The sequence below is a fragment of the Hemiscyllium ocellatum genome, chromosome 26 (assembly GCF_020745735.1).
Source record: "Hemiscyllium ocellatum isolate sHemOce1 chromosome 26, sHemOce1.pat.X.cur, whole genome shotgun sequence".
Lineage (NCBI taxonomy): Eukaryota > Metazoa > Chordata > Chondrichthyes > Orectolobiformes > Hemiscylliidae > Hemiscyllium > Hemiscyllium ocellatum.
Window position 1 is genome coordinate 35,364,583 of NC_083426.1, and position 25,857 is coordinate 35,390,439.

A 25,857-nucleotide genomic window follows, 5' to 3' on the forward strand; every position below is an offset into this window, starting at 1 on the left:
ATTATAACAGGATCTTGACCATATGGGCCAATGGGCTGAGAGGTGGCAGGTGGAGTTTAATTTAGATAAATGTGAGATGGTGCATTTTGGGAAAGCAAATTTTAGCAAGTCTTATACACTTCATGGTAAGGTCCTAGAGAGTGTTGCTGAACAAAGAGACCTTGGAGTGCAAGTGCATAGCTCTTTGAAAGTGGAGTTGCAGATAGATAGGCTAGTGAAGATGGTGTTTTGTATGCTTTCCTTTATTGGTCAGAGTATTGAGTACAGGGGTTGGGAGGTCATGTTACAGCTGTACAGGACATTGGTTTGGCAACTGTTGGAATATTGCATGTAATTGTCGTCTCCTTCCTATCGGAAAGATGTTGTGAAACTTGAAAAGGTTCAGAAAAGATTTACAAGGATGTTGCCAAGGTTGGAGGATTTAAGCTATAGGGAGAAGTTGAATAGGCTAGAGCTGTTTTCCCTGGAGCGTCGGATGCTGAGGGGTGACCTTATAGAGGTTTACAAAATTATGAGGGGCATGGATAGCATAAATAGAGAGAGTATTTTCCCTGGAGTGGGGGAGACCAGAACTAGAGGGCATAGGTTTAGGTGAGATGGGAAAGATATAAAAAAGAACTAAGGGGCAACTTTTTCATGCAAAGGGTGGTATGTGTATGGAATGAGCTGCCAGAGGATGTGGTGGAGGCTAGTACAACTGCAACATTTAAAAGACATTTGGATGGGTATATGGATAGGAAACATTTAAGGGATATGGGCCAGGTGGTGGCAGGTGGGACTAGATTGGGTTGGGACATCTCGTCGGCATGGATGAGTTGGACCGAAAGGTCTGTATCCGTGCTGTACATCTCTGTGACTCTGAAATAGGTTTTCCCTGCTTTATTTTAAATGTTCTATGTCTTTACCACTTTAAGAGCTGTTTTACACATGGAACATCCCTTCATGCATTCTGCATGTGGTTTGGTCTAATGTATTGTGTAACGCCACCACAATGAATGGGAAATTGCACAGAAAATATTTGAAGTATACGAGTCATTCTGTGGAAGAGCAATTTACATTGTCGGAAAAATCTGGCCAGAAAATAATGCAATATGCATATCCAGATGTACCGAGTCAAAATTAGTGCTTGATTTTCTGATCTCTGCATACTCCTGTGTTAGCAAGAATGTTTCAACTTCACTAAAAGCCAAATGTCGTGATTGGAACAAGATCAGCCAGGAGGACCTCATACAATGAGATCCCTGATTGGGGCTGTTAATCTCTTCCAATCAGGTAACCCCGGCTGACCGATGAGAACAAGACTGTTACCCGGCGCCAGGTTGACCTCCGGGGGGGGGAGGCACGGGCGCCAGTCGGCCGGTGGACAGTCCTCTTGGGATTGGACCCGACGTAGTGCACCAGTTGGAGGACGCTCAGGTGTGCGGTGGGATTCCGTCCGCGCTCACCCCGGCCCGGACGGAATTTCACATTGGCCCCAAGGTCCCGTACTTCTCGCGGGAGCCTGTGCCCCACAGCCTGAGCTGCCTCCGAAATTTTAATTTTGTCCCATTTAAGGACGTTAAAAGGCGTGCCCTGTATCGACTGCTGCTGCACACCATCCACCTCTTCTCCCTCATCCACCACCCGGACACGCCCTGGGGTGCCCATTTGCCACCGGGCAGTGGGGATCCCCAGTGGAGGGCCCTCTACGCGGGAGTCCTCCCCCTTTCTCTCGGGGATCTGGGGTGGAGGGTGCTGCATGCAGCAGTCCCCTGCAACCGCAGATTGCGGTGGTTCACGGACTCCCAGCCCAACTGCTTGTTCTGTGGTGCTGTGGAGTCCGTGGACCATGTGTATATTGGGTGTGGGCGTTTGCACTCCCTCTTTGATTTCCTGAAAAACCTTCTCCTCTGTTTTCGGTTGCACTTCAGTCCCACGCTCCTGATCTTTGGGCACCCGGTGCAGAGGAGGGAGGGCAGGTCTGAAAACCTCCTCGTGGGTCTGCTCCTGGGCCTGGCCAAACTGGCCATAAACAGGTCCAGGCAGCGGGCCGTGGAGGGGGTCGTTAGGGCCGACTGCCTGCCCCTCTTCCGCGGTTACGTTAGGGCCCGGGTGTCCTTGGAGAAGGAGCACGCGGTGTCCACCAACACCCTGGAGTTGTTCAGGGAGAGGTGGGTGCCGCAGGGAGTGGAGTGCATCATTTCCCCCTCCAATGCTATTTTGATTTAGTCCCTGCCCTCCCCTTCATTGTTTGATTACACAGCATTGCCCTTTTGATGTGAAGGGCACTGCTTGTCACTGGCCACTCGGGTGTTTTCCCTGTTAGAAGAAAATTTTAAAAAATTAAAAAAAGAACAAAAAAACAGAACAAGACTGTTCACTACCGCAGTGAGGCGGTAGTGGGGGGGGGGGGGGTTAGAACATTTTTTTTTAAATAGGAATCTGGTTTTAAAAATAAACAGGAGTGTCAGAGGTTCTGCTCACTCTGAAAGCTGGCTCTAAGGAAGCCAGACCAAAGTCAAGTGCTATGCATATGTAAATAAAGGATGAGTTGGTGAATGGATACCAGCCTATGGAAAAAAAAGAACAAGACTTACAAGGATCTGCATTCCGGTGTCTTTGGTGGTTCTGTGCACGAAGCGATGTCAGACTTGATCTATGTATTAAGCAAGTTGGTGGACAAGAAAGGAAAAATTCTTATTCCTGGTTTTGATGGATCAGTAGCACCACTCACTGAGGAGGAAAAGGCATTGTATGAGAAAAAAGACTTTGATGTGGAAGAATATTGCAAAGATACAGGTGGCTGCCAACTGCTGCATACCACTAAGGAACAAATTCTGATGCACAGATGGAGAGATCCATACTTGTCTTTACATGGCATCGAGGGAGCTTTTGCTGGTTCGGGAGCTAAAACTGTAATTCCTAGGAAAGTTATTGGAAAGTTTTCCATTCGATTGGTACCTAATGTGGATCCAGTAGTGGTGGAGAAGCAGGTGGTAGGTTATATCAAGAAGATTTTTGCTGAATATGGAAGTTGGAACAAACTGAATGCCTACATGGGTCGTGGTGCAAAAGTCTGGCTGGATAACTACAACTATCCTCACTTTAAAGCTGGCAGGAATGCAATGAAAACAGTATTTGGAGTTGAACCAGACATGACCAGGGAAGGTGGGAGTATTCCAGTTACCCTGACATTCCAGGAGGCGACAGGAAAAAGTGTTCTGTTACTGCCGCTTGGAGCTGCAAATGATGGTGCTCATTCACAGAATGAGAAAATCAACCATTCTAACTACTTTCAGGGAATCAAAGTGCTTGGTGCCTACTTCAATGAACTTTCTTCTTTGAAATAAGGACTACTGGTTTGATAGCTTGTTGAAATTGTTTCTAAAATCCTAGATCCAACAGAATTATTTTAGTTGTACACAATATGAAGGCATTATTACTGAATTTAACTTGTATCAATAAACAACACTGCAATTTAAAAAAAAACAAGACTGTTGTCCGCACCCAGGTCACAACATTCCGCCTTCAGACCTTGCAGCGATACCTTTACATTGAGCCTCCTCCTAGGTGGTGCGCCCTGGCGACGTATTTTTTCCACCAGGTGCGTAATCTCAACTATGACATGCAGCTCCTGTTCGTCGACCGCGACGGTTTGGAGGTCATCCTCAAGACGCTGCCTAGACCTGATCACTGTCTGGAACATGGCTGAATTGCGTTGCGTCTACCCTCCGGCAGGAATAGCAGCTCAGCAATCCGCACCTCTGCACTCGCGGGTTTGAGTGGCTGTCAGAGGGGAGGGCCATGGCGGCGAGGGTGACCAGGGTCGAGGACGTGTTGGGTGGCGGGGGCCTGGACTGGACACTGCCACAGGACATAGCGAGCAGAGCAATGGTAGACGTCCAGTACGTGGCCACCGCCATCCGACGCCTTAAAACTGCGGTGCTGGGACCCGACGTAGTGCACCAGTTGGAGGATGCTCACGTGTGCGGTGGAATCCCGTCCGCGCTCACCCCGCCTGGACGGAATTTCACATTGGCCCCAAGGTCCCATACTTCCCACAGAAGCCTGTGCCCCACAACCTGAGCTGCCTTTGGAATTTTAGTTTTGTCCCTTTTAAGGACGTAAAAAGTCGGGCCCTGTACCGACTGCTGCTGCACACCGTCCACCTCTTTTCCCTCATCCACCGCCCGGACATGCCTTGGTGTGCTCATTTGCCACCAGGCAGAGGAGATCCCCAGTGGAGGGCTCTCTACGCGGTAGTCCTCCCTCTTTCTCTTGGGGATCTGGGGCAGAGGGTGCTGCACGCAGCGGTCTCCTGCAACCGCAGATTGCAGTGGTTCACGGACTCCCAGCCCAACTGTTTGTTCTGTGGCGCTGTGGAGTCCATGGACCATGTATATTTTAGGTGTGGGTGCTTGCACTCCCTTTTTGATTTTCTCAAAAACCTCCTCCTCTGCTTTTGGTTGCACTTCAGTCCCACACTCCTGATCTTCGGACACCCGGTACTGAGGAGGGAGGGTAGGTCTGAAGACCTCCTCGTGGGCCTGCTCCTGGGCCTGGCCAAACTGGCCATAAACAGGGTCCAGGCAGCGGGCCGTGGAGGGGGTCGTTAGGGCCGACTGCCTGCCCCTCTTCAGCGGTTACGTTAGAGCCCGGGTGTCTCTGGAAAAGGAGCACACGGTGTCCACTGACACCCTGGAGTTGTTCAGGGAGAGGTGGGCGCCGCAGGGAATGGAGTGCATTATTTCCCCGTCCAACTCTATTTTGATTTAATCCCTGCCCTCCCCTTCACTGTTTGATCACACAGCATTGCCCTTTGATGTGAAGAGCACTGCTTGTCACAGGCCACTCGGGTGTTTCCTTTCTTCCTGGTGGTGGAAATTTGAATAAAGATTCGTGCACCTTGTGTCTTTCACTGTGTCTCACACCTACACACACACACACACACACACACACACACACACACACACACACACACGAAACAAAAGAAAAGAAAAGAGAAGAACAGGACTGTCAGACATCCTGACACTCTGAGAGCTGGCACTGAGGTAGCTGGATCAGTGTTAAGTACGGTGCATATGTAAGTAAAGGGTGACATGGTGAGGGTGACATGGTAACGGCCTCTGTGAAGTTATTTTATGAAATGTTTGATGCAGTAATGCTTTCGGAGTTGGAAAATTGAGTATGATGTGAAGCTGCAACTTGAGATGGCATGACTGGGACATTACTATTTCTATGAACCCACATCAAAGACTGGTGAATGGAGGAATACTTAAAGCAAGTTATCATATTATATCCTACTTTTTCTGTCATTTTCCATTTCTTCATCGTGTAACCAAACAAAAAGAATTGCATTATAAACTGCATGTCACATTTTAATGTGACCATACATGGCTTTTAACTGGTAATAATGCTTCTTATCTCTTGTCTTTATGCACTAAGCTAACTTCTTCTGTTTAACATCACAACACTATGAACAATTTGGATTCTTGGGCACATTTTTATGCTTTGACACATTTTTGGATAAACTGATCTTTGGCTTGGTTGGGAATTTCTACAAGTACCTTGGTTTGAAGACACATACTTGTTATAAATGAATCACATTCACAATTTTCCCAAAAAACATTTATACCTTTATTGACTGTCAATTATGTTCTATAAACAGTCCAATAATAATTCAGATTTGAGATTCAACACTTATTCTGTGTCCTAATTGTTTAGTTTTGCCAAGATATAGACAAATAGTTGGGAAGCCTGTCTTCTGCTGATCTGTTGTTTGGTAGTTGACCAAGCTATCTCCCTCTTTCCCCTTTGTCTGCAACCACAGCAGCAACAACTCCGAGGTAATGAGCAATGGTTAACGATTGGTCAGTTTTCACCCCCAGCAAACCCTGCTTGAGCAGAATCATCCTGACAGCAAGTTTAGTCATTGGTTCCAGTGTACAAGCATTTTTCAGTCCTGTTTTTTCATTTATCTGGTTTGCTGTGACAGAAACAATTCTTATCCACATTCTGTCCCCGGTTTTACCAAACAACCATTATAGAGAATCAATTATAAACTGTAACATTTCAACTTAATGATGTTCTGAGCAAAACAATATTACTTTCATCTTGACAAAATCATCAGAAAACTGCATATTGACAATTATATATTAAATAAAGAAAAAACACATAAACCACAATATGTAACCTCAGCTTGGCCTTTGCTGTAAACTAAATAAGATGTCAAGTATCCCAGTGCTCTGTGTTTAACTATATTAGCCTTACAAATAAAAAAGCCTGTCTTGACTTTACTAATCTCCAATAAACATGGATGTAATGCCAGTAAATAGCAATTGTGAACCAAATTTCCCATTATCCATATTTTAAATGCAGCAGCTGCCCACAGCATAACACTTTTCGCCAATGATAGCCCATTTTTGGAAGTTGCTTTCACTCTAAAATGGGTGGTGACAGAACAATTATGAAATGATTAGACATCAGTTCCTCAAAGCACATAGATGATATAGCCAAAAGGAAAGGTTAAAGAATGGGAAGAAACCAATCAGATAAAGGTTTTTTTTGTGTGGGCTGGGGAGTGAATGCCATCTAGAATGGATTTAGGATTTCCTAACACATACGAGCTGAGGAAATTTCTGTATTAGGCAGAAATTATAAGTTTAGTGTTTGTACTAAGTTTGTAAGGTTAATAGTGTCAAATAAAGATACTCCTCTTTCAGTATACTTGTTTCCCTTTCTTGCTTTTAATAGTCTTCTAGTATGAGAATTGCAACTGTTTCAAACCAGCTGGCATGGTAATTTGCCTAGGCATAACAACACCCTAATATTAATAAGAAAATCGCCTTGTGCACTCTCTAAAGGAAGTACAGCCTCACACTGTGACCTATTGAAACTATGTTTTATGCCTTTATGAGCTTCCCTACTGTCAAAAAAAATTGGTAGTTGTGATTTTCATGGCAGAATGAGTGGTAGAAGACTAATGATGAGGCACCATCATGTGGGATGTAATTCAAATTGGTCAGCACAACGAGGGGTCTCTCAGGCCATTGTGAAAAATAATGGACTATTTGACAACCAAAAAATAGATAGTGCTGCAATAGCATCAATTACTGAAAATAAAGCTTTGCATCACTGTTTAAATGGACATCCAGCAAAATTTTCTTTATAGTTTATGTTAAAATTAGTGCTCTTTTAAAAAGAGTGTATAGGCCCAAATGTTCCTTTTGGTTTAGTCAATTATTGATGTCAATCAACACAACATTGCAGTAGTTAGGCAGGCTGGATTGACACTTGATTCACAAATGGCACTTACATCAGAGGACATTGCAGCATAAAGATTAAAATAAATGCAAGTCAACCACATCTGTAAATGAGTTTGAGCCTAAAATAGTAACATTCAAATCGTACTCAAAAACTGTGCTATATTTTTGTTTAAATCTCAATATATTTAAAAATGTAACAGTTCAACAGTATTATTACTTCTATTCGGTATAATTATTTTGAACATTTCAGTCATAGAAAAACAAACTTTGAATGTTAATTGCTACCTGCCCCAGAGACATCCCAAATTACAAGGATGTGATGATTTAGTTTACTTATATGTTATGAAAGAAAATGATTATACTTAGGAAAGTAAAAGCTTGAGGTTTAGTGACGTATCTGTGATTTCATGTGCTAAATTAAATACTGAAATCCCATGTTTGCTCAGCATGTCATCATTGTAGTTCAAGTTCTAATTTGAATTGTCAATGCTAAATAAAAGAAAACAAAAATGAACAATCCATATTTATATACATTTTGTTCCTAATGTTAAGTTTTAACCCTGAAGTCTTAGCCCTAGAGCTATAGATGCGGTTTGATTCAGTATGTTTTTATTAAGGGCACATTTTTACATTAGTAGCAATAGTGAGACGAACAGTACTTAACCTTATCATAAACTAGATAAAACAACACCTTTTAGTGACCACACATGCTCACTTGAATATTGAAAACCTTAAAGGTGCAGTCAGAAATACCTTGCTCCTTCATAGGTTGTGCTGTAGAATTCTTTATCACGAGATTCAAAGTGAAAGACATGCAGTGGGATGCAACTGGGATCTTGTCCATTAGTTTCCTGCGAAGGAAACCTTACAAAGCTAGGACTAGGGATTTCAGTGAATTTAAACAGCACAGCAGTTGCCATTACGTTCATGTGACCTCTTTGATCCTCACAAGGTAATTTTACAAGTGTGGAGTCTTAATCCTTCAGACGTCGGTGTTGGAGATGTAATATTTTCTTCTACAGCTTTCATTTACTTTCGAGCCATTGTTGAAATCCAATTTCTACTTCCTTCTTGGTTTGGACTCTTACATTTGGTGCCATTTCCAGATTGTGGAAAGGTGTCACATGTAGGAAACCCAGGTGTACAAGGTTGTCAAAATCATTGCTCTCCAATCTTTTTTTGTAAATTTCTTGCTGGCTGCCTGCCAGTTGGGAAAGCCTTCTATAGAAGGATGCAGTGGTAATCTGGATCAGAGCAATTGCTGTTTCATGTCCAGCATGAGGGTGATGTAGGGAGTTGGTAGCCAAGTAGGATCTCATTGTTATGGAAGCGATGATGGGGTGATAATAATGTGTCAGAGGAATGGTGGCATATATTGATAATGGAAGGAGAGGGTGGTGAGATGGTTGATCATGCTGTAGAGGTATGTGAGTGGTGTTGGTGGCGGACAGATCATTGAGCAGTGGTCTAGTGCTTCTAGGGTTAACATGTGGGCTAAGGACTGGCTCTCAAGACTTCTCATTCAGATGTTAATTTTGTGACCCTCAGTTGAAGCAAGTGCATTTTGTTTGGTGGCGGAAAAATTACCCTGTGAGAACCTCCATGATGTGCTTCTTCTTCCTATTGCACATTGGCAGTCTGCTGTGGTTAGACCTGTCTTAAGACTTGAGATTTTGTATCTACACTTTGAAGTGATGGCTATCCTTTTAGTAGCCTGTATTTTTTTTTGACCTAACAATGAGTGCTGTATGCTCTAGTAGATTTCTGCACACACACTTACATTTACACTATTGTATACAATATATAATATAATGAAAATGAGCTGAATCTTAGGATTTTTGGCTAAATGTCTGTTTTGTGGAGTTTCACAGAAGGTTATCTCTGTAAGGTCAAATAAATTTCATCATTGCATCTTACCAAACCTACCTCATTGGTTACCTACCCAGCCTCCATGGTACCTCTCTTACTCGAATCACTATAACTGGGAGATACTGGCTATACACTGAAAAACTAGCATGACTGGCACACACCATCTTTGAAAAGCCACTGTGCACTTGCACAAACATTGACAATCTGGTGTTTCCACTCTTTGGAAGCGTATTGGCACAACAGTGACAAAGTCATCTCGTATAGCTGACATGGCTGAGAGCCTTCACAGGTTGCAGTCCCAGTCTCTCATCCTAGCTGCTATTGAACTTAGTTGCTGTATAGGTTTCCTCCAGGTGCTCCGGCTTCCTCCCACAGTCCAGTGTTGTGCAGGTCAGGTGGATTGTCCATGCTAAATTGTCTATAGTGTCCGGAGATGTGCAGGCTGGGTGGGTTAGCCATGGGAAATGCAGGGTTACAGGGCTAGGGTGAGATGCTGTTCGTGGGTCAGTGTGGACTCGATGGGCTGAATGGCCTTCTTCTTCACTGTAGGGATTCTATGATTCTAACACGGCGTGGGGGGGCGGGACAGTATGGGAAATGAGTTGTTGGTGCAGAGACTTTAATTATTTGCCACAGCGAGACAGACACTTAAAAATGAATAAGCACTTGAATCATGGCTGTAAGCAAAAAGAGGGCAGTTGTATTCTTTTCAGACTAATCCAGCAAAAAAGGTAGTGTGGACCCAAGGGACCAGATGGGCTCCTGCTAAATTGTAAACATCTGTGAACCTAGGGATTTAGGGAAACAACTGCTGCTTATGATTAGTCATTCAATAAAATAAAACAAAGGGTGAAAGAAATCTCGAAACAGTTCTTGCACCTCATTTTACTGATTTAACATTAAGGAAGTAGATTAATGATCATATCACATCATTCCTTGTAATGTGGATAATGGGATGAAGAAATTAGGTAAAACATAATGACTAAATTGCTCCCAGTTTCCTATGGTGATTGAGATATCTGGAGAGGAAATACAGAAGTCTGGCTGAAGAGTGAGGAGTAGATCAAGGGGGAACAAAAAGATGAACACATACAGGAAATGATCATGATATAAAGCAGATGATTCAATGGACAACATCTCAGACAGGAGACCACATGAGCTGAGCTCATCCAGGATACTGTGCTTACATAAATACTAATATTTTGACCTTTACACATAGTGATTTGGACCCTGTTTGGATTTTTGTTTTGTTTCAAGCCCAGTATCAAGGTCACATAGAGCATGGTTTAGGTTTAATATGTTAATCAATTGAACAAATTGCAGTCAGTGTGAAAAAAAAACTAAATGGATTTGTCTTTTCAATGTTACACAAAAAAGTTACATCTCTGGAAGGATACAGGATTGAGCCTCAGAAGTTGAAAAACAAAATAAACCATAAATTACTGATTAATTAAAAAGCAACTAATTTGCCATGTTCTTAATACAACTGTGCAACCAGGTTGGATCAGCAGCAGAATGTTGAGTAAATGTGGGGTAAAATAGCACTGTAGTTAGTAGATCAGATATATAGTGTCACAAGACCGAATCCCATCATAACAACTGGAAATTTCATTTTGTTGCTCTATATGAAAAGAAGTCATAAAAAAAATTAATATTAGTAATGCTGACCATGGCCTACTGGCTATGTTGTAAAATGCTGTCTGTTTCACCTTGATCCTTTAAGAAAGAATATCTGTCATTCCTACCCACCTTGACCTATATGTAACTAAGATCAATATGGTTGAATCTTAATTACCTCTGAAATCACTGAAGAAGCCAGTCAATTGTACCAAACTGCAGCAGAAACTTTATAGATTGCTGCATCAAGAAAGTGGCCTTTCTGAGGCCATTTTGGAATAGGCATGAAATGTCAGTGTCTTCAGGAATGTCTATGTCCAATGAAATAATTAAGAAGTAATAATTATTTCATCAAGTGTCAGGATTTAGAATTCAGATATGCTCATTCTATAATTAAAGTGAAGACACAAGTATACCAGATTAGGTACTGAAACAGCCTCTTTCTCAATCAATAGATTGTTGTCAGAGTCAATGCAGTTTCATGGGACTCTGTGTACCTGCATGTCACTTCTGTTTCTATGGGCTGAATTATATAGTGGTTTGAGTGATGGGGGCTATGGGGCACTGTGTACAGAATTGGGTGGCAAATGCAGCAAGACTCATCAGAACATCAAGCTCATTTCACTCCATCTTTTATGGTTTTCACCAATGACATGGTGAGTTTCTCCCTGCATAGTGTGAAATGCCAGTCGATGTGAATTAACAATTTGTTAATTAACACCACAACTTACTTCATCAATATTCAGACCCTTATCAAATTTACCAAACCAGCTAAATCTTGGTAAATTTTGACAGGGAAACCAGAGCGAGCACCTGATGACTGCACCTTGCTGCTCATTGTGAATGAAGTCCATGGTGGAAACCGGGCACCAACTTCTCAGGACCTGCTCCTTGAAGACAATCCATATGTCCACACAGATTGGCATCTGCTATGTGCCATCTTCAAACAACCCTCAGGGCACATCTCCTATCCATGTGCAGGATGCTTCTGCAATTCAGTGTAGCAATTTGGGCTGCTATGGCAATTATCAATGTGATGCTGCAGCACAGTCCGTGCACTCAGGGGCACACACCCAGCTCATGCACCAGACCAGGTTGCATTTCTGTGTTCTTTGTTCACTGTCAAGGTGTTCATTCACTTTACAACTACCTGGATATTCACAGCATCCCTGCCTTGTGTTACCATGTGCTTTGCCTCCTCAGCCTGAACATGTTACACTGCCTTATGTATAACACAGCCACAAATCCAGGAAGCTTGTTCCCAGCACAGTAAATAAAGGGCAGCCTCCGACAACAGTCCAGGCTCTGCTCAGAGTCAGAATCTCTCCTCATAATGGGTGAGGAGCTGAATGGCAGGTCTTGACTCTTTCTACTCTATAGTGGGCTGCTATCCTCATGGTATAAATGAGAGAGATTAGAGGAGAAGAAAGTATGTAGCATAAATATAATTGTTGGTTCAGGTGGGGTGGTGTCCCAAGTGAGGCAAGTAGAAAGAGCAGAAAGCATGCAGGGTTAGTGGTATTGAAGGTTGGTGTGACTGAGGGAATGGGGAAGATGTTCACAATGATAGTGAGAGTGGTAGAGCATGAGCATTGATGGGAGGTGGATACACAATAGAGATAGCTGAAAATGTGTTGCTGGAAATGCGCAGCAGGTCAGGCAGCATCCAAGGAACAGGAGAATCGACATTTTGGGCATAAGCCCTTCTTCTCCACATAATAGAGATAGACTAAGTATGAGGTATTGGAGAGAATAGGGTAAAATTTACACTTTGGAGTGGAGAAGGATTCAACCTTCTTCCTACATTGTCGGGCATTGCCCCAGATTGCTGAGATTTGCTTCAGTAGAGCAAAAATGGCAGAGTTTTGGGTATAATTGAGGACACTGTACAGAGGTTCATCCCCAAGAAAAGAAAGATTATCCGGGGCGGGATTAGACAGCCATGGCTGACAAAGGAAGTCCGGAAATGTATTAAAGAAAAAGAGAGATCCTATAAAGTGGCCAAGAGCACTGGGAAATCAGAAGATTGGGAAGGCTACAAAAACAAACAGAGGATAACAAAGAGAGAAATAAGGAAGGAGAGGGTCAAATATGAAGGTAGGCTAGCCAGTAATATTAGAAATGATAGTAAAAATTTCTTTCAATACATAAGAAACAAACAACAGGCAAAAGTAGACGATGGGCCACTTCAAACTGATGCTGGAAGCCTAGCGATGGGAGATAAGGAAATAGCAGAAGAACTTAACAAGTACTTTGCGTCAGTCTTCACAGTGGAAGACATGAGTAATATCCCAACAATTAAAGGGAGTCAGGGGGCTGAGTTGAGTATGGTTGCCATTACAAAAGAGAAAGTGCTAGAAAAGCTAAAAGGTCTTAAAATTGATAAATCTCCTGGCCCCGATGGGATACATCCTAGAGTTCTGAGAGAGGTGGCTGAGGAAATAGTGGAGGCATTGGTTGAGATCTTTCAAAAGTCACTGGAGTCAGGGAAGGTCCCGGATGATTGGAAGATCGCTGTTGTAACCCCCTTGTTCAAGAAAGGATCAAGACAAAAGATGGAAAATTATAGGCCAATTAGCCTAACCTCAGTTGTTGGTAAAATTCTAGAATCCATCATTAAGGACGAGGTTTCTAATTTCTAGGAAAAGCAAAGTCTGACTAGAACAAGTCAACATGGATTTAGTAAAGGGAGGTCATGTCTGACAAACCTGTTGGAATTCTTTGAAGAGGTGACAAGTAGGTTAGACCAGGGAAACCCAGTGGATGCGGTCTATCTAGACTTCCAAAAGGCCTTTGATAAGGTGCCACACGGGAGGCAGCTGAGCAAGGTGAGGGCCCATGGTGTTCGAGGTAAGCTACTGGGATGGATTGAGGATTGGCTGTCTGATAGAAGGCAGAGAGTTGGGATAATAGGTTCTTTTTTGGAATGGCAGCCGGTGACAAGCGGTGTCCCGCAGGGTTCAGTATTGGGGCCGCAGCTGTTCACATTATATATTAATGATCTGGATGAAGGGACTGGGGGCATTCTAGTGAAGTTTGCCGATGATATGATGTTAGATGGACAGGCAGGTAGTACTGAGGAAGTGGGGAGGCTGCAGAAGGATCTAGACAGCTTGGGAGAGTGGTCCAGGAAATGGCTGATGGAATTCAAAGTGAGCAAATAAGAGGTCTTGTACTTTGGAAAAAAGAATAAAAGCATAGACTACTTTCTAAACGGTGAGAAAATTCGTAAAGCCAAAGTACAAAGGGATCTGGGAGTGCTAGTCGAGGATTCTCTAAAGGTAAACATGCAGGTTGAGTCCGTGATTAAGAAAGCAAATGCAATGTTGTCATTTATCTCAAGAGGGTTGGAATATAAAAGCACCGTTGTGCTACTGAGACTTTATAAAGCTCTGGTTAGGCCCCATTTAGAGTACTGTGTCCAGTTTTGGTCCCTACACCTCAGGAAGGACATACAGGCACTGGAGCGTGTCCAGCGGAGATTCACATGGATGATCCCTGGAATGGTTGGTCTAACATACGAGGAACAGTTGAGGATCCTGGGATTGTATTCATTGGTGTTTAGAAGATTAAGCGGAGATTTAATAGAAACTTACAAGATAATACATGGCTTGGAAAGGGTGGATGCTAGGAAATGTTTTCCGTTAGGCGAGGAGACTAGGACCCGTGGACACAGCGTTAGAATTAGAAGGGGTAAATTCAGAACAGAAATGCGGAGACATTTCTTCAGCCAGAGAGTGGTGGGCCTGTGGAATTCATTGCCGCAGAGTGCAGTGGAGGCCGGGACGCTAAAAGTCTTCAAGGCAGAGATTGATAAATTCTTGATGTCACAAGGAATTAAGGGCTATGGGGAGAATGCTGGTAAGTGGAGTTGAAATGCCCATCAGCCATGATTGAATGGCGGAGTGGACTCGATGGGCCAAATGGCCTTACTTCCACTCCTATGTCTTATGGTCTATAGTCTTAACCTGGGTTATACCTTTGACCAAGTTGACATAGCTTGGTGTAATGGGACCCACTCCTGGTGTTGGGCTGGGTGGGGGTAGAGGACATCTTGTCTGTATACCACCCCACCTAGCATAAGCTTCCAGGTTCCTGCCCACACAGCATTGTGCCAACTATCCTCTGTCTGCCATGTCCTAGGCAATAATCAGACAATGGTGCAGGCCAGGTCCATGGTCTGGGACTGCCACAAGAGTTTGAAGATGGCGGAAGATATCTGCTGAGTGCTGAATATTTGTAAGAATGATGTGTGGGGCAGAAAATGGATGTCAGAAATGCCATGGGGCAGGATAGGTCATTAATGAGGTGAGTTTGGTAAGAAATGGTGATAAAGCATGTTCGAGTTTATGGTGCTAAACACCCCAAAAAATTTGACACACCTCAGACTAAGCCAAAAAAAGTAAGGTTCAGTTCCATGTGTTTTATTTTATTCCTATTTTACAATAATATGATATTCAGAACAGCTGTACTTTAATTTGTAATAAATTGTCTTTCTTGCATTTTCCCTGCAATAATCAGAACCCCAGGCTGTAAAGAAATTGGGTTCCTGTGACATGATTAGGACATAGGGACTGTTTTAACAATGAGCCATACAAGTCTTACACAGTGCCGGACTTACTGGTGAACTTTAACAGCAAACAGGAGTGATGGCTGAATCCTCCTATCTCAGAAGAGAACATCAATTTTTAGGTTTCTTCTCAGTCACAAAAAGGAAGGGTGCCTCTGTGTTCCTGCAAGGAAACTTTAGACCTTCCTTATCCCAATCTACACTTGACTACAATGTCCTGCCTCCTTCCTCCCTCATGGTTAATGTTTCCTCAAATCAGCTAATTTCTTTAGTTGCTGCTATTTCCTATCCCCAGTAACTTTAGACAAGAGTCGAAGAGTGTGGTGCTGGAAAAGCACAGCCGGTCAGGAAGCATCCGAGGAGCAGGAGATTTGATGTTTTGGGAATAAGCCCTTCATCAGGAATCTGTTCCTCAGATACGCCTGACTGGCTGTGCTTTCCCAGCACCACACTTCAACTCTGAACTCCAGCATCTGCAGTCCTCACTTTCTCCAACTGTCGACAAGAGTTTGACATCCAGAGTGCAGATGAGAAATGGAAATTACAATAGGTCATGCCTCATACTGCTGCAGTGATGTGAGCTTGCTGCTTGTCCTTTCACCCCCATATCGCACTTTTACTCTGATATGAATCAAACCTGTTACCTGTGACTTGATTCTTTTTCACAGATATTAGTAAATGCAATAACTTGATTAATTGATTTTAAAGTAAGCTTGTATTGATAAAAGATTTGACTTTTCTCACTGAGGATTGGGCAATTAGTCAGAAAACAATGGATAGCTTCAATTAGTTCCAAGTAGTCACTATTTGTAAATTCTAGGTCCTACGTTTATACTGATAAGTGAGGGCAGATTTTCAGCACAGTGCTCATTGGAAGCCTCAAGTTAATGAAGGTGTCTGTCTTTTCTAACTCTTCTGGAAACCCTACAACTGTTATTCATCATTTAAATAAAGTACAAGAAGACAGACCCTTCATGCACAAATCTCGCAAAGTGGCAAGACTGATTAACAAACCTATTAAAGCATGTGGAATTCTGGGCATAATATATCGTACAAAAGCCAGGAAGTTCTGCTAACTCTGTATAAAACACTCGTTTGGTCCCCACTGGAGTATTGGGTTCAATTTTGGCATCATTTTAGGAAGCATATGAAAGCATTGGAGAGGATACAGAAGGGATTTATAGAATGTAACCAAAGATGAAGGATTACAGTTATGTGGATTGACTGGATAATCCAGGATGTTTCTCCTTAGAGCAGAGAAAACTAAAGGGAGGCTTGATGGATGTGTTTAGACAAGAATAAATCACAGAATCATGGAATTGTCAAGGTGTAAAAAGAGGCCACTTAAGTATCATGACTGCACCAGATCTCTGAGTATACTGGCTTAATGCCAATTTCTTATATTTTCATGCTAACCTACACATTGATTCTGTTTCAATAATCATCTAATGTATTTTCAAAGTCGCAAATGAGCCTGTGTCCACATTACTTCTAGGCAGTGTATTCCTTTTTGTGTAAAACAAATTCTTTCTCATCTTGCATTTGCAGAACATTTTAAATTGGTGTTCTTTGGTTCTTGACCCTTTTATCCCTACCTACTCTGCCTAGACACCTTATAATTTTGAAAACATTGATCAGATCTCCTCTTAGTCTCCTCTCCAAGGAAAGCAATGCCAATCTCTCCAATTTATCCTCATAACTGAAGTTTGCCATCCATGGAACCATCCCCGTAAATCTCTTCGCCACTATGCCCAATATGTTCACATGCTTAAAACGTGGCACCCAGAACTGTACATAATACTCCATGTGAAATAAAAATAAACTGTTTCCAATGGCTGAAGTGTCTGTAATAAGAGAGCACAGACTTAGAATGATTGGGTGAAGAAGTAAAGGCAACATGAGGAAAACTTACTTAACATAAGGATTTTTTTGTGATTTGGATTGCACTGCCTGATGGGATGGTGGATTCAGTAGTTCAACAAATAATGCATTGGATAAAAACTTGAAGCAGAGAAACTTACAAGGACGTGGGGGAAAAGAGTGCAGGTTCATAACTCCTTGAAAGTGGAGTCGCAGGTAGGTAGGATAGTGAAGAAGGCATTTGGTATGCTTTCTTTTAATGGTCAGAGTATTGAGTACAGGAGTTGGGAGGTCATGTTGCTGCTGTACAGGACATTGGTTAGGCCACTGTTGGAATATTGCATGCAATTTTGGTCTCCTTCCTATCAGAAAGATGTTGTGAAACTTGAAAGGGTTCAAAAAAGATTTACAAGGATGTTGCCAGGGTTGGAGGATTTGAGCTATAGGGAGAGGTTGAATAGGCTGGGGCTGTTTTCCTTGGAGCATCAGAGGCTGAGGGGCGACCTTATAATGGTTTCTAAAATCATGAGGGGCGTGGATAGGATAAATAGACAAAGTCCTTTTCCTGGGGTGGGGGAGTCCAGAACTAGAGGGCATAGGTTTAGGGTGACAGGGGGAAACCTATAAAAGAGACCTACGGGGCAACTTTTTCACTCAGAGGGTGGTAGTGTATGGAATGAACTGCCAGAGGAAGTGGTGGAGGCTAGTACAATTGCAACATTTAAAAGGCATCTCGATGGATATATGAATAGAAAGGGTTTGGAGGGATATGGGCTGGGTGCTGGCAGGTGGGACTAGATTGTGTTCAGATATCTGGTCGGCTTGGACGAGTTGGACTGAAGGGTCTGTTTCCGTGCTGTACATCTCTATGACTCTAAATTAAATAATTTTTACGGAAAGAGGCCATCGTGCCTGCACCTGTTCTCTTACATAGTGCCAACTTCTTCCCATTTCCCCATATCCCTACACACTATTTCTACCCAATATCCTCATCAGTCTCTCAATTGAATCTATCTCTGCTACATTTCCAAGCTGTGCATATCATAGCCTAACTGCTGTGTGTAAATGTTTTTCTCACATCGCGTTTGATTCGTTTGCACTTCACTTTAAATCCATACCCTCCTGTACTTTCTTCCCTGATGAGTGGGTACAATTTCTCCCTATCTACTATATGCAGCCTGCTCGCGATTTTGAAAATGTCAATTGAATCTCCTCTCAACTGCCTTCTCTTCAAAGGGAACAGACCCAACCTCTTCGATCTATCCTCTTAATTGAAGTTTCCTTTTCCTGGAACTGTTCTTGCAAATTGCTTCTGCACTCTTTTCAATGCATTCGTGTCTTTCCTGTAATGTGACACCAACAAATGTGCACAGTGTTGCAGGTGAGGTCGAACAAGTGTCTTGCATGGTTCAGTATCACATCTCAGGAGTTGGGGAGTGGGACTAAATGGCCTGTTTATCAAAAGAGTGGATATGGACACAATTATTTGGATTTAATTTTGGAATGGAAACAGAAGTGGTCCAGCAGAATCAGGCAGGAGTACTGCTCCTAATTAATGGGAGTGCGAAGGCCACAGAGGAATTCTCTCTTCTCCTGGTAAGACTTCAATTAGGTACCTTAAAAAATTGCTTAAAACCCATGATCCAGGCATTGGAATTTAAATGGCACATAAATTCAATGAGTCCTCCTGTAAGTCTCAGAAGCTGACCTACCATCAGCCTATCAGGGAGGCCTCTTGGACGCACATACTCAATGCTCAATGAAGAACTTAACATTGGGGGAAAGGGGCTGCTACAAGCTCACCCTCTGACCTACCATTCAAAACCCCCCACTGACACATTGCACCCGGCATCTCCCCTGTTACCTCACTCACCTCTGTTGAAGGGTCCAGCAATGATCCCTGATAAATAGTTTCTAAAGTTACCGGCAGTGGCTAAAATCTCCAGTGACACTGGGGAATGGGGAACAGTCTGATTCTGGTTGGCCAGCAGTACTAAGGGACTGGATTGCTGCTCCCTTGAGTCCTTAATCTGAAAGGAGATTCAATACTGGCCAGTTTTCTGCCTCCTCACCATGTTGTGCCTTCTAGTGAAAAGCAGTGTATGCTTCCCACAGTTTCTTCACTAGGAGCACCCACTGGTGCTGGAGCTAAATCACTCGATGGACTGTCTGACCTTCTTTAGTGTAGTACTATTCTGAATATTCTGATATCTATAAATTTCAAGTGCCACTGTTACAAGTTGGTTATTGAAGGAAGGATGGCTTGGAAAGGGTGGACGCTAGGAAATTGTTTCCGTTCGGCGAGGAGACTAGGACCCGTGGACACAGCCTTAGAATTAGAGAGGGTCAATTCAGAACAGAAATGCGGAGACATTTCTTCAGCCAGAGAGTGGTGGGCCTGTGGAATTCATTGCCGCAGAGTGCAGTGGATGCCGGGACGCCAAATGTCTTCAAGGCAGAGATTGATAAATTCTTGATGTCACAAGGAATTAAGGGTTATGGGGAGAATGCGGGTAAGTGGAGTTGAAATGCCCATCAGCCATGATTGAATGGCGGAGTGGACTCGATGGGCCGAATGGCCTTACTTCCACTCCTATGTCTTATGGTCTTATGGAAGGGATGGGAGATTGTAACAGAGGAAGTTTTAGGTTTCCAGATAAGATTTATAATATAATTGATTGATTTGTCTACCCTGCCAGAGGAAGTCATGTTCATATTTCATGAAACTCCCTCTTGGAGGTTTCATCAGTATGGTAGCCCACTGACATGGCAGGGAATTGGTGCTGCAAAATTCCTCTGTCATTTCTCAGGGAGATGAAAATGTGGGAGTGCTTCATTCAAGGTGTGTTCAGTAGCCTGACCCCAGTATTTTCAACAAGGTCAGTCTTTTCCATGGTGCATGATGCTTTATTCCATCCCACAACTCACTCCCTTGCACTAAGGACATCTCAAGCATTTCAAGGTCTTCTCCTCTATGTCGGTGTGAGGAAGAAATGATACATTAGATTAGATTCCCTCCAGTGTGGAAACAGGCCCTTCGACCTAACGAGTCCACACCGACCCTCCGAAGAGTATCCTACCCAGACACGTTCCCCATATTTACCCCTCACTAATACACTTATCTCTATGGGCAATTTAGCATGACCAATTCACCTAACCTGCACATCTTTGGATTGTGGGAGGAAACCAGAGCACTCACAAACCCATGCAGACACAGGCAGAATGTACAAATTCCACACAGACAGTCGCCCTAGGCTGGAATCAAACCTGGGTCCCTGGGGCTGTGAGGCAGCAGTGCTAACCACTGTGCCATTGTGCTGCCCTATTTATTGTGCTTTAAATTTCACCCTGTGCTTTGCAAACTTCTCTTTTTATAATAACGTGGAGTCATAGAATCATATAGCACAGAAGTGATCCTTCGACCCTTGAATCTGCACCAACTTATCTACACTAAACCCAATTTCCACTACTTGGCTCATTGTTTTGAAAGCTATAACATCTCAACTGCTCATCCATGTAATTTTTAAAGGTTGTGAGGTTACCTGCCTCTTCTACCCTTTCAGAAAATGCATTTCAGATTCCCATCACTCACTGAATGAGAATATGTTTCATGAAATCTCCTCGAAGCCTTCTGCCCTCCACCTTAAACTATGCAGATTTGTTATTAAATCTTCAACTAAGGGGTACAGCTGCTTTCTATCTACCCTGTCCATTCCCCTCATAATCATGTGCATTTCAAAAAGATCCACCTCTTCCCACTTTCTCAGAATTAACGGAAGTAAAACCTCAGCTTGTCCAGCTTCTCTTCACAGTGAAAATGCTCCAACTCAGGCAACATATTAGTGAAACTTCTCTGCACCCCCTCCAGTGCAACCACATCTTGACCATAGTGTGGTGACCAGAACTGCACACAGTACTCCAGCTGTAGCCCAAATAAAGTCTTGTGCAGTTCTTGTAATTTATCCCACAACTAATAAATGCATCGCCCCTTATTCCTTCTTAACCAACCTTTAGCCTGCCCTACCACCTTCAGGGATGTATAGACAAACACCCAAGGCCCCTATATTTCTTTGAGCTTCCTACTGTCTTGCCTTTTATTGAGTACTCCCTTGTCTTGTTACTTGTTCCAAAAAGCATCACCTCACACTTTACAGAGTTCAGTTTCATCTCCAACTGATCTGCCTGTCTGATCAACCCAACTATATTTGCCTGTACCCTATGATCATCTTCCTCACTATTAACCATGTCATCTGAAAACTAATTTACCATTCCCCCAACATTCCCAGGTATATCGTTTGTTTGAATATATGATATAGAATATCTATTTCTCACAAGCAAAAAGAGACCCAGCACCTGGACACTGGTATGCTACTGGACACTGGCCTCCAGTCACACAAACTGCCTTCCACCACCACCCTCAATCTTCTACCACTAAGCCAGTTTTAGATCTAGCTTACCAAGCTACCCTGGATCCCTGAACTACTCATTATTTGTGTAACTGGGTTGCAAATGGATTATTTTGCAAGGTCAGCAGATGCTTTTTTTTGTAAGGATAACCTGCCATAGTAAAGAACCTGCCCTTTAAATATTTGATTTTTTTTGACATACATTGGTGAAAAAAAGATGGCTTAAAAGGATCTTCAAATATGTTCTGTATAAGATTACTTTGCATATGTATTTTTTTCCATAGCAGTGATCTAAATGGAGCTGATTTATAAGTGGCTTGACATAGAACGTGAGTGAATAGATGCAAATGCAAGTTGAAAGCTGGGAAAATTGATTCAAATATGTTCAAATATGAGTGGAACTGTGCTATTTCCTGTTGGAAGACAGGAATTATAATATTAATGTTGTATTCCTCATATAGACCTATTGTTTTCTCCACTTGCTCCCCAGTTACTTCACTGAGACGTCAGAGATGTGTTAGCTTTATGTGTGTTACCCTCTGAGACAATACACCTCTGTGTGCTGGGGCAAGGCATTCATTAGATACGTCTCAGTTTTCTAAAATAGCATGCACAATTTTATGCAATATGAAGGAATTATTTTGGGTGTGTATAAAAGCGTGCCAGTAACCTTTCCAATAATTTTCTGAAGACATTTCGGGAATTATTTAAAGACATCCGTTCACCCTTTCACAGTTATGGCATGGTATCTTCCATCCTTACATGCACTTCTGAAATTAATAATTACATGGCAACATCAATGCAGGTTTCAGTAGTGGAAGGGTGAAAATTGTGGTCAGCTAAACGTAAAATGATGGGACTTGCTCCTTGTGTGTTTTGCCTTCATGTTGGTGACATTTTAAATGTTTTATGCTGTGCTCTTGGTCTATTTTTTTTACTGAGATGTCTGCTACCATGGCAGCAAGGAGCAGCCACTGCAGTGGAGGAAGCTGGGATACATTAGGGGATGTGGGCTGAATACTGAGAGGGCTGAGTCCAGCTCATGCTGTAGCTCTCTCGCTCCTAGTATTTCCTGTCTTGCTAATTGAACTGATTTAAATGCCGGACTGAAAGCTGTTGCCACAACAGCTATTTAAATTGATGGCAGTTCTCCTCAATTGTGAGATTCTGGAGAGAGAGAGATACACACATACATTGAACAAGAAAGAAGCTGCTCCCTGATTTCCCCCTTTTGCTGGTAATGATGGAATAGCCTTTTCTTTCCTAGCACATAGCATCTTGGAAGCAGGGGAGGGCGTTTGGTGATGACATTCTTCTAGTGATCAATCTGCTAGCGGCAGCTGATCATCTGATGTTGCAACAAGCAGGCTGTGCTGAAGGGAGCTCTTTGAGGGAGGGTTATCTGGATTGAATACCGGGGCTGGGAAGCTCCCTGCTCTCCAACGATTCCACCGCAGGCGAATGATTACTCGCAGACAAGATGCTCGGTGCAAATGTCAAGTGCTGTGAGACTGAGATTTGTGATGAGAATCCGGAAGATGTGAAGGTTTATAAGCGGCAGGCAGATGGAAAGGGAACAGGGCAACACGGGAAGAAGGGGAAACCTCCAACGATGCACAGAGCGACAGAGCTGAAGGTGTTTAAAGGTGGAACCAACCTGAGGAAGCAAAAATCACTCACGAATCTTTCGTTCCTGACTGATGCAGAAAAGAAGATGCAGCTGTACGAGCCGAAATGGTGCGATGATATGTCAAAGTCGGCTCAAACGCTGGGGAAGGGAGGGTTCAAGCATAAAGATGCACCGATGTCTAAATCTTTGTCAAAATCGGAGCACTCACTGTTTCAGGGCAAGTTGGCCCCGAGTGTGAACAAGCCTCTTGCAGCACCCTCCACCCGTGGGATACCAAGCAGGATCCCACGAGGACCCTGGGCTGAAGTCAAGCCACTGAGCAAATCGACTGAAGCCAGCACTGGCGACGGCAGCAAGTCAGACGATGAAATATTGTCCAGCAAAGCTAAAAATGTTAAAAAACCAACTCCGGCCACAAGCAAGAGCCAGCAGCCTGAAGAGAAAGCTTATTTGAAGGTGGATCCTGAGCTTGTTGTCACAGTGCTGGGTGACCTAGAACAGCTTCTGTTCAGCCAGATGCTTGGTGAGTGTTTCGCTTGCTGCACAGAATGCATGGCGATTTAAACTGCCTCTCACTCCGTTCCTGAATAATGTTTTATTTGTTTCACGCTTTACAACACCGCTATCTTTTTACACTGCATAAATACTTAGTGATCTCGCTTGTGAACTGTCACTCTAATTAATTTAAAGAAAGATGTCTATAATTAGACCATTGTTGTATTAATAGCATTCCTTGACTCAAGTTAAAATTGACCCTTTAAATTACTGATGCAGTGCAGTGATGCTATTATGATGGACAGATTGCTACATTTGCTGTCTCATAATGCATTTTAATTGTGCCTCAGTAAAGTATTATCGACATGTTATCAAATGATTGATGGTTAAAATTGCTTGCTCCATTTGATGCCTTATACGATTGTTTAATTTGAGTGATTTTATTTAAAAATCAGAATAAAATCGATTTCTAGATACAAATAGGTGTTTGCCAGATATTACACGTGAAGCAATTGAAATCAATTGACTAATATTACTTGATATTTCCTTACAAAATTGTTGAGCTATATCTAAAGCAATTTTTGATTTTGTTACTTACTTGATAGGAGTTGATCCATTAGGTTTCATTTGATCAATGTGCTAAAAACAATGTTTACTCTCTTTTTAAACATAATTCATTTTTGCCATTCTTTTGCCCAATCTGCATCTTAAGTTATAAAGGAGATTTCAAAGCATTCTTTTTATCATGTGCCTTTGCACTACTTCAACTAGATGATAATATATGTATATAAATGTATACCTTCAAAAAAAAGTTCATATCGCATGTTTGAATACTTGCTTTTTATTTTGTGTAGAATTGTCAATAAACAAAAATAAAGTTTTTACCCAAATTCACAATTTTTATCTTGTCCAGCAACTGGAAATTTAATCAGGTGTAATACCGTGTGTAAAACTGAATTAGGAAATGGATTAACCATTTAAACTTTTTTTTGTAAATCCTTAATTTCCTTGGAATGAACTCAACATTTTTTTTTAAATGTTGCTTCATGCCAGATATGGTTTTGCTGTTGTTAAAGGTGAGAATTACTGCATCATAGGGTAGTTTAATTCTATATATTTTTTTCAAATTGACTTTGAATATGTATTATGATACAATGAACATTATATTCTACAAGTACATTTTATTAATCCATTCACAATCCAGATAGTAATAGTATCACATAATAAAACGTTTTGATGATAAATATTCATGTCGAATTAAAATAGCTTTCTGTGTCAGGAAAAAAACCTTCCTTTTATCATATATTATTTCATGATGTTTTGCTGTTACATTTTACAAGTTAAAAGGACTCAAGAGTGATAGATGACCAAGTTCTGACTGTGTATATGCATGCATGTGAACAGATTGTGGCCCACATCACTCATTGAATAAACGCAAAGTTATTTGTAATTTTGTTTCTTTTCATTCATTCTAAGAAGCTATTGGTGAAATATATTGATCTCATTCCATGCTGTTAGTGAATGTGGAGAGATAAAATAGTTTGAAACATTTATATGGCAGCTAAGATTGACTGATTAGGTACTGATTTATTATCTCAGCAAGGGATTTCAAGGATTCAGTGTTTAATTTAATGCATGACACTGTAATTTTCCATTTCTCCTATATTATCTTAATTGCCATGCACATGGCTGAAATATTGACCTCCCATTAAAAGGTTCATAACACATTCAGGATTGATAATGTACAATTGCAACATTGCCACTGCATTTAAACGACTGTGGGGTTTTTTTGTGTCTGAATTCAACTGTGGGCATTGTTAGAATATTTTGTATTCTGTACATTGCATAAACTAGATTACTTCAGGTACCTAAGTTAGTTACATTTGTTCTAACTTCAAACCAACAACTAATATATGGCTTGATATGTTTAAAACAAGTCAAATATTAATTCTTGTAGTAAATAGAGTTTAAAGTGAAATCAGAAAAATATCTATAATTTGAAACATTAGAGGAGGAGACAGATGTTTGGGTTCATGAAATTTAAAACATCCTATAGCTGAAGAATAAAATCTTTGAGCTAACTTCCTATTTACGGCTGATGGACACCAATCCACAAAATGACTAAATACCTTGAATATAAGCCATTATTAAAGTCAGTGCTGTTTG

At 42.1% G+C, this 25,857-nt stretch overlaps 2 protein-coding genes across 2 annotated transcripts in view; both read left to right on the forward strand.

Annotated features, from left to right (window-relative positions):
- Positions 1-2,582: 2,582 nt before the first annotated feature.
- LOC132828412 (cytosolic non-specific dipeptidase-like) lies at positions 2,583-3,329 on the forward strand. Its single transcript, XM_060845495.1, has one exon. It carries the CDS (start codon positions 2,622-2,624, stop codon positions 3,327-3,329), a length of 708 nt encoding a protein of 235 aa, XP_060701478.1. The 5' UTR covers positions 2,583-2,621.
- A 19,717-nt stretch (positions 3,330-23,046) lies between these two features.
- LOC132828117 (neuron navigator 1) overlaps positions 23,047-25,857 on the forward strand; it is a 39,268-nt gene continuing 36,457 nt past the window's right edge. The window contains exon 1 of the mRNA XM_060845025.1: positions 23,047-23,719. Coding sequence (XP_060701008.1) covers positions 23,047-23,719 — 673 coding nt within the window. The remainder of the gene's footprint in view (positions 23,720-25,857) is intronic.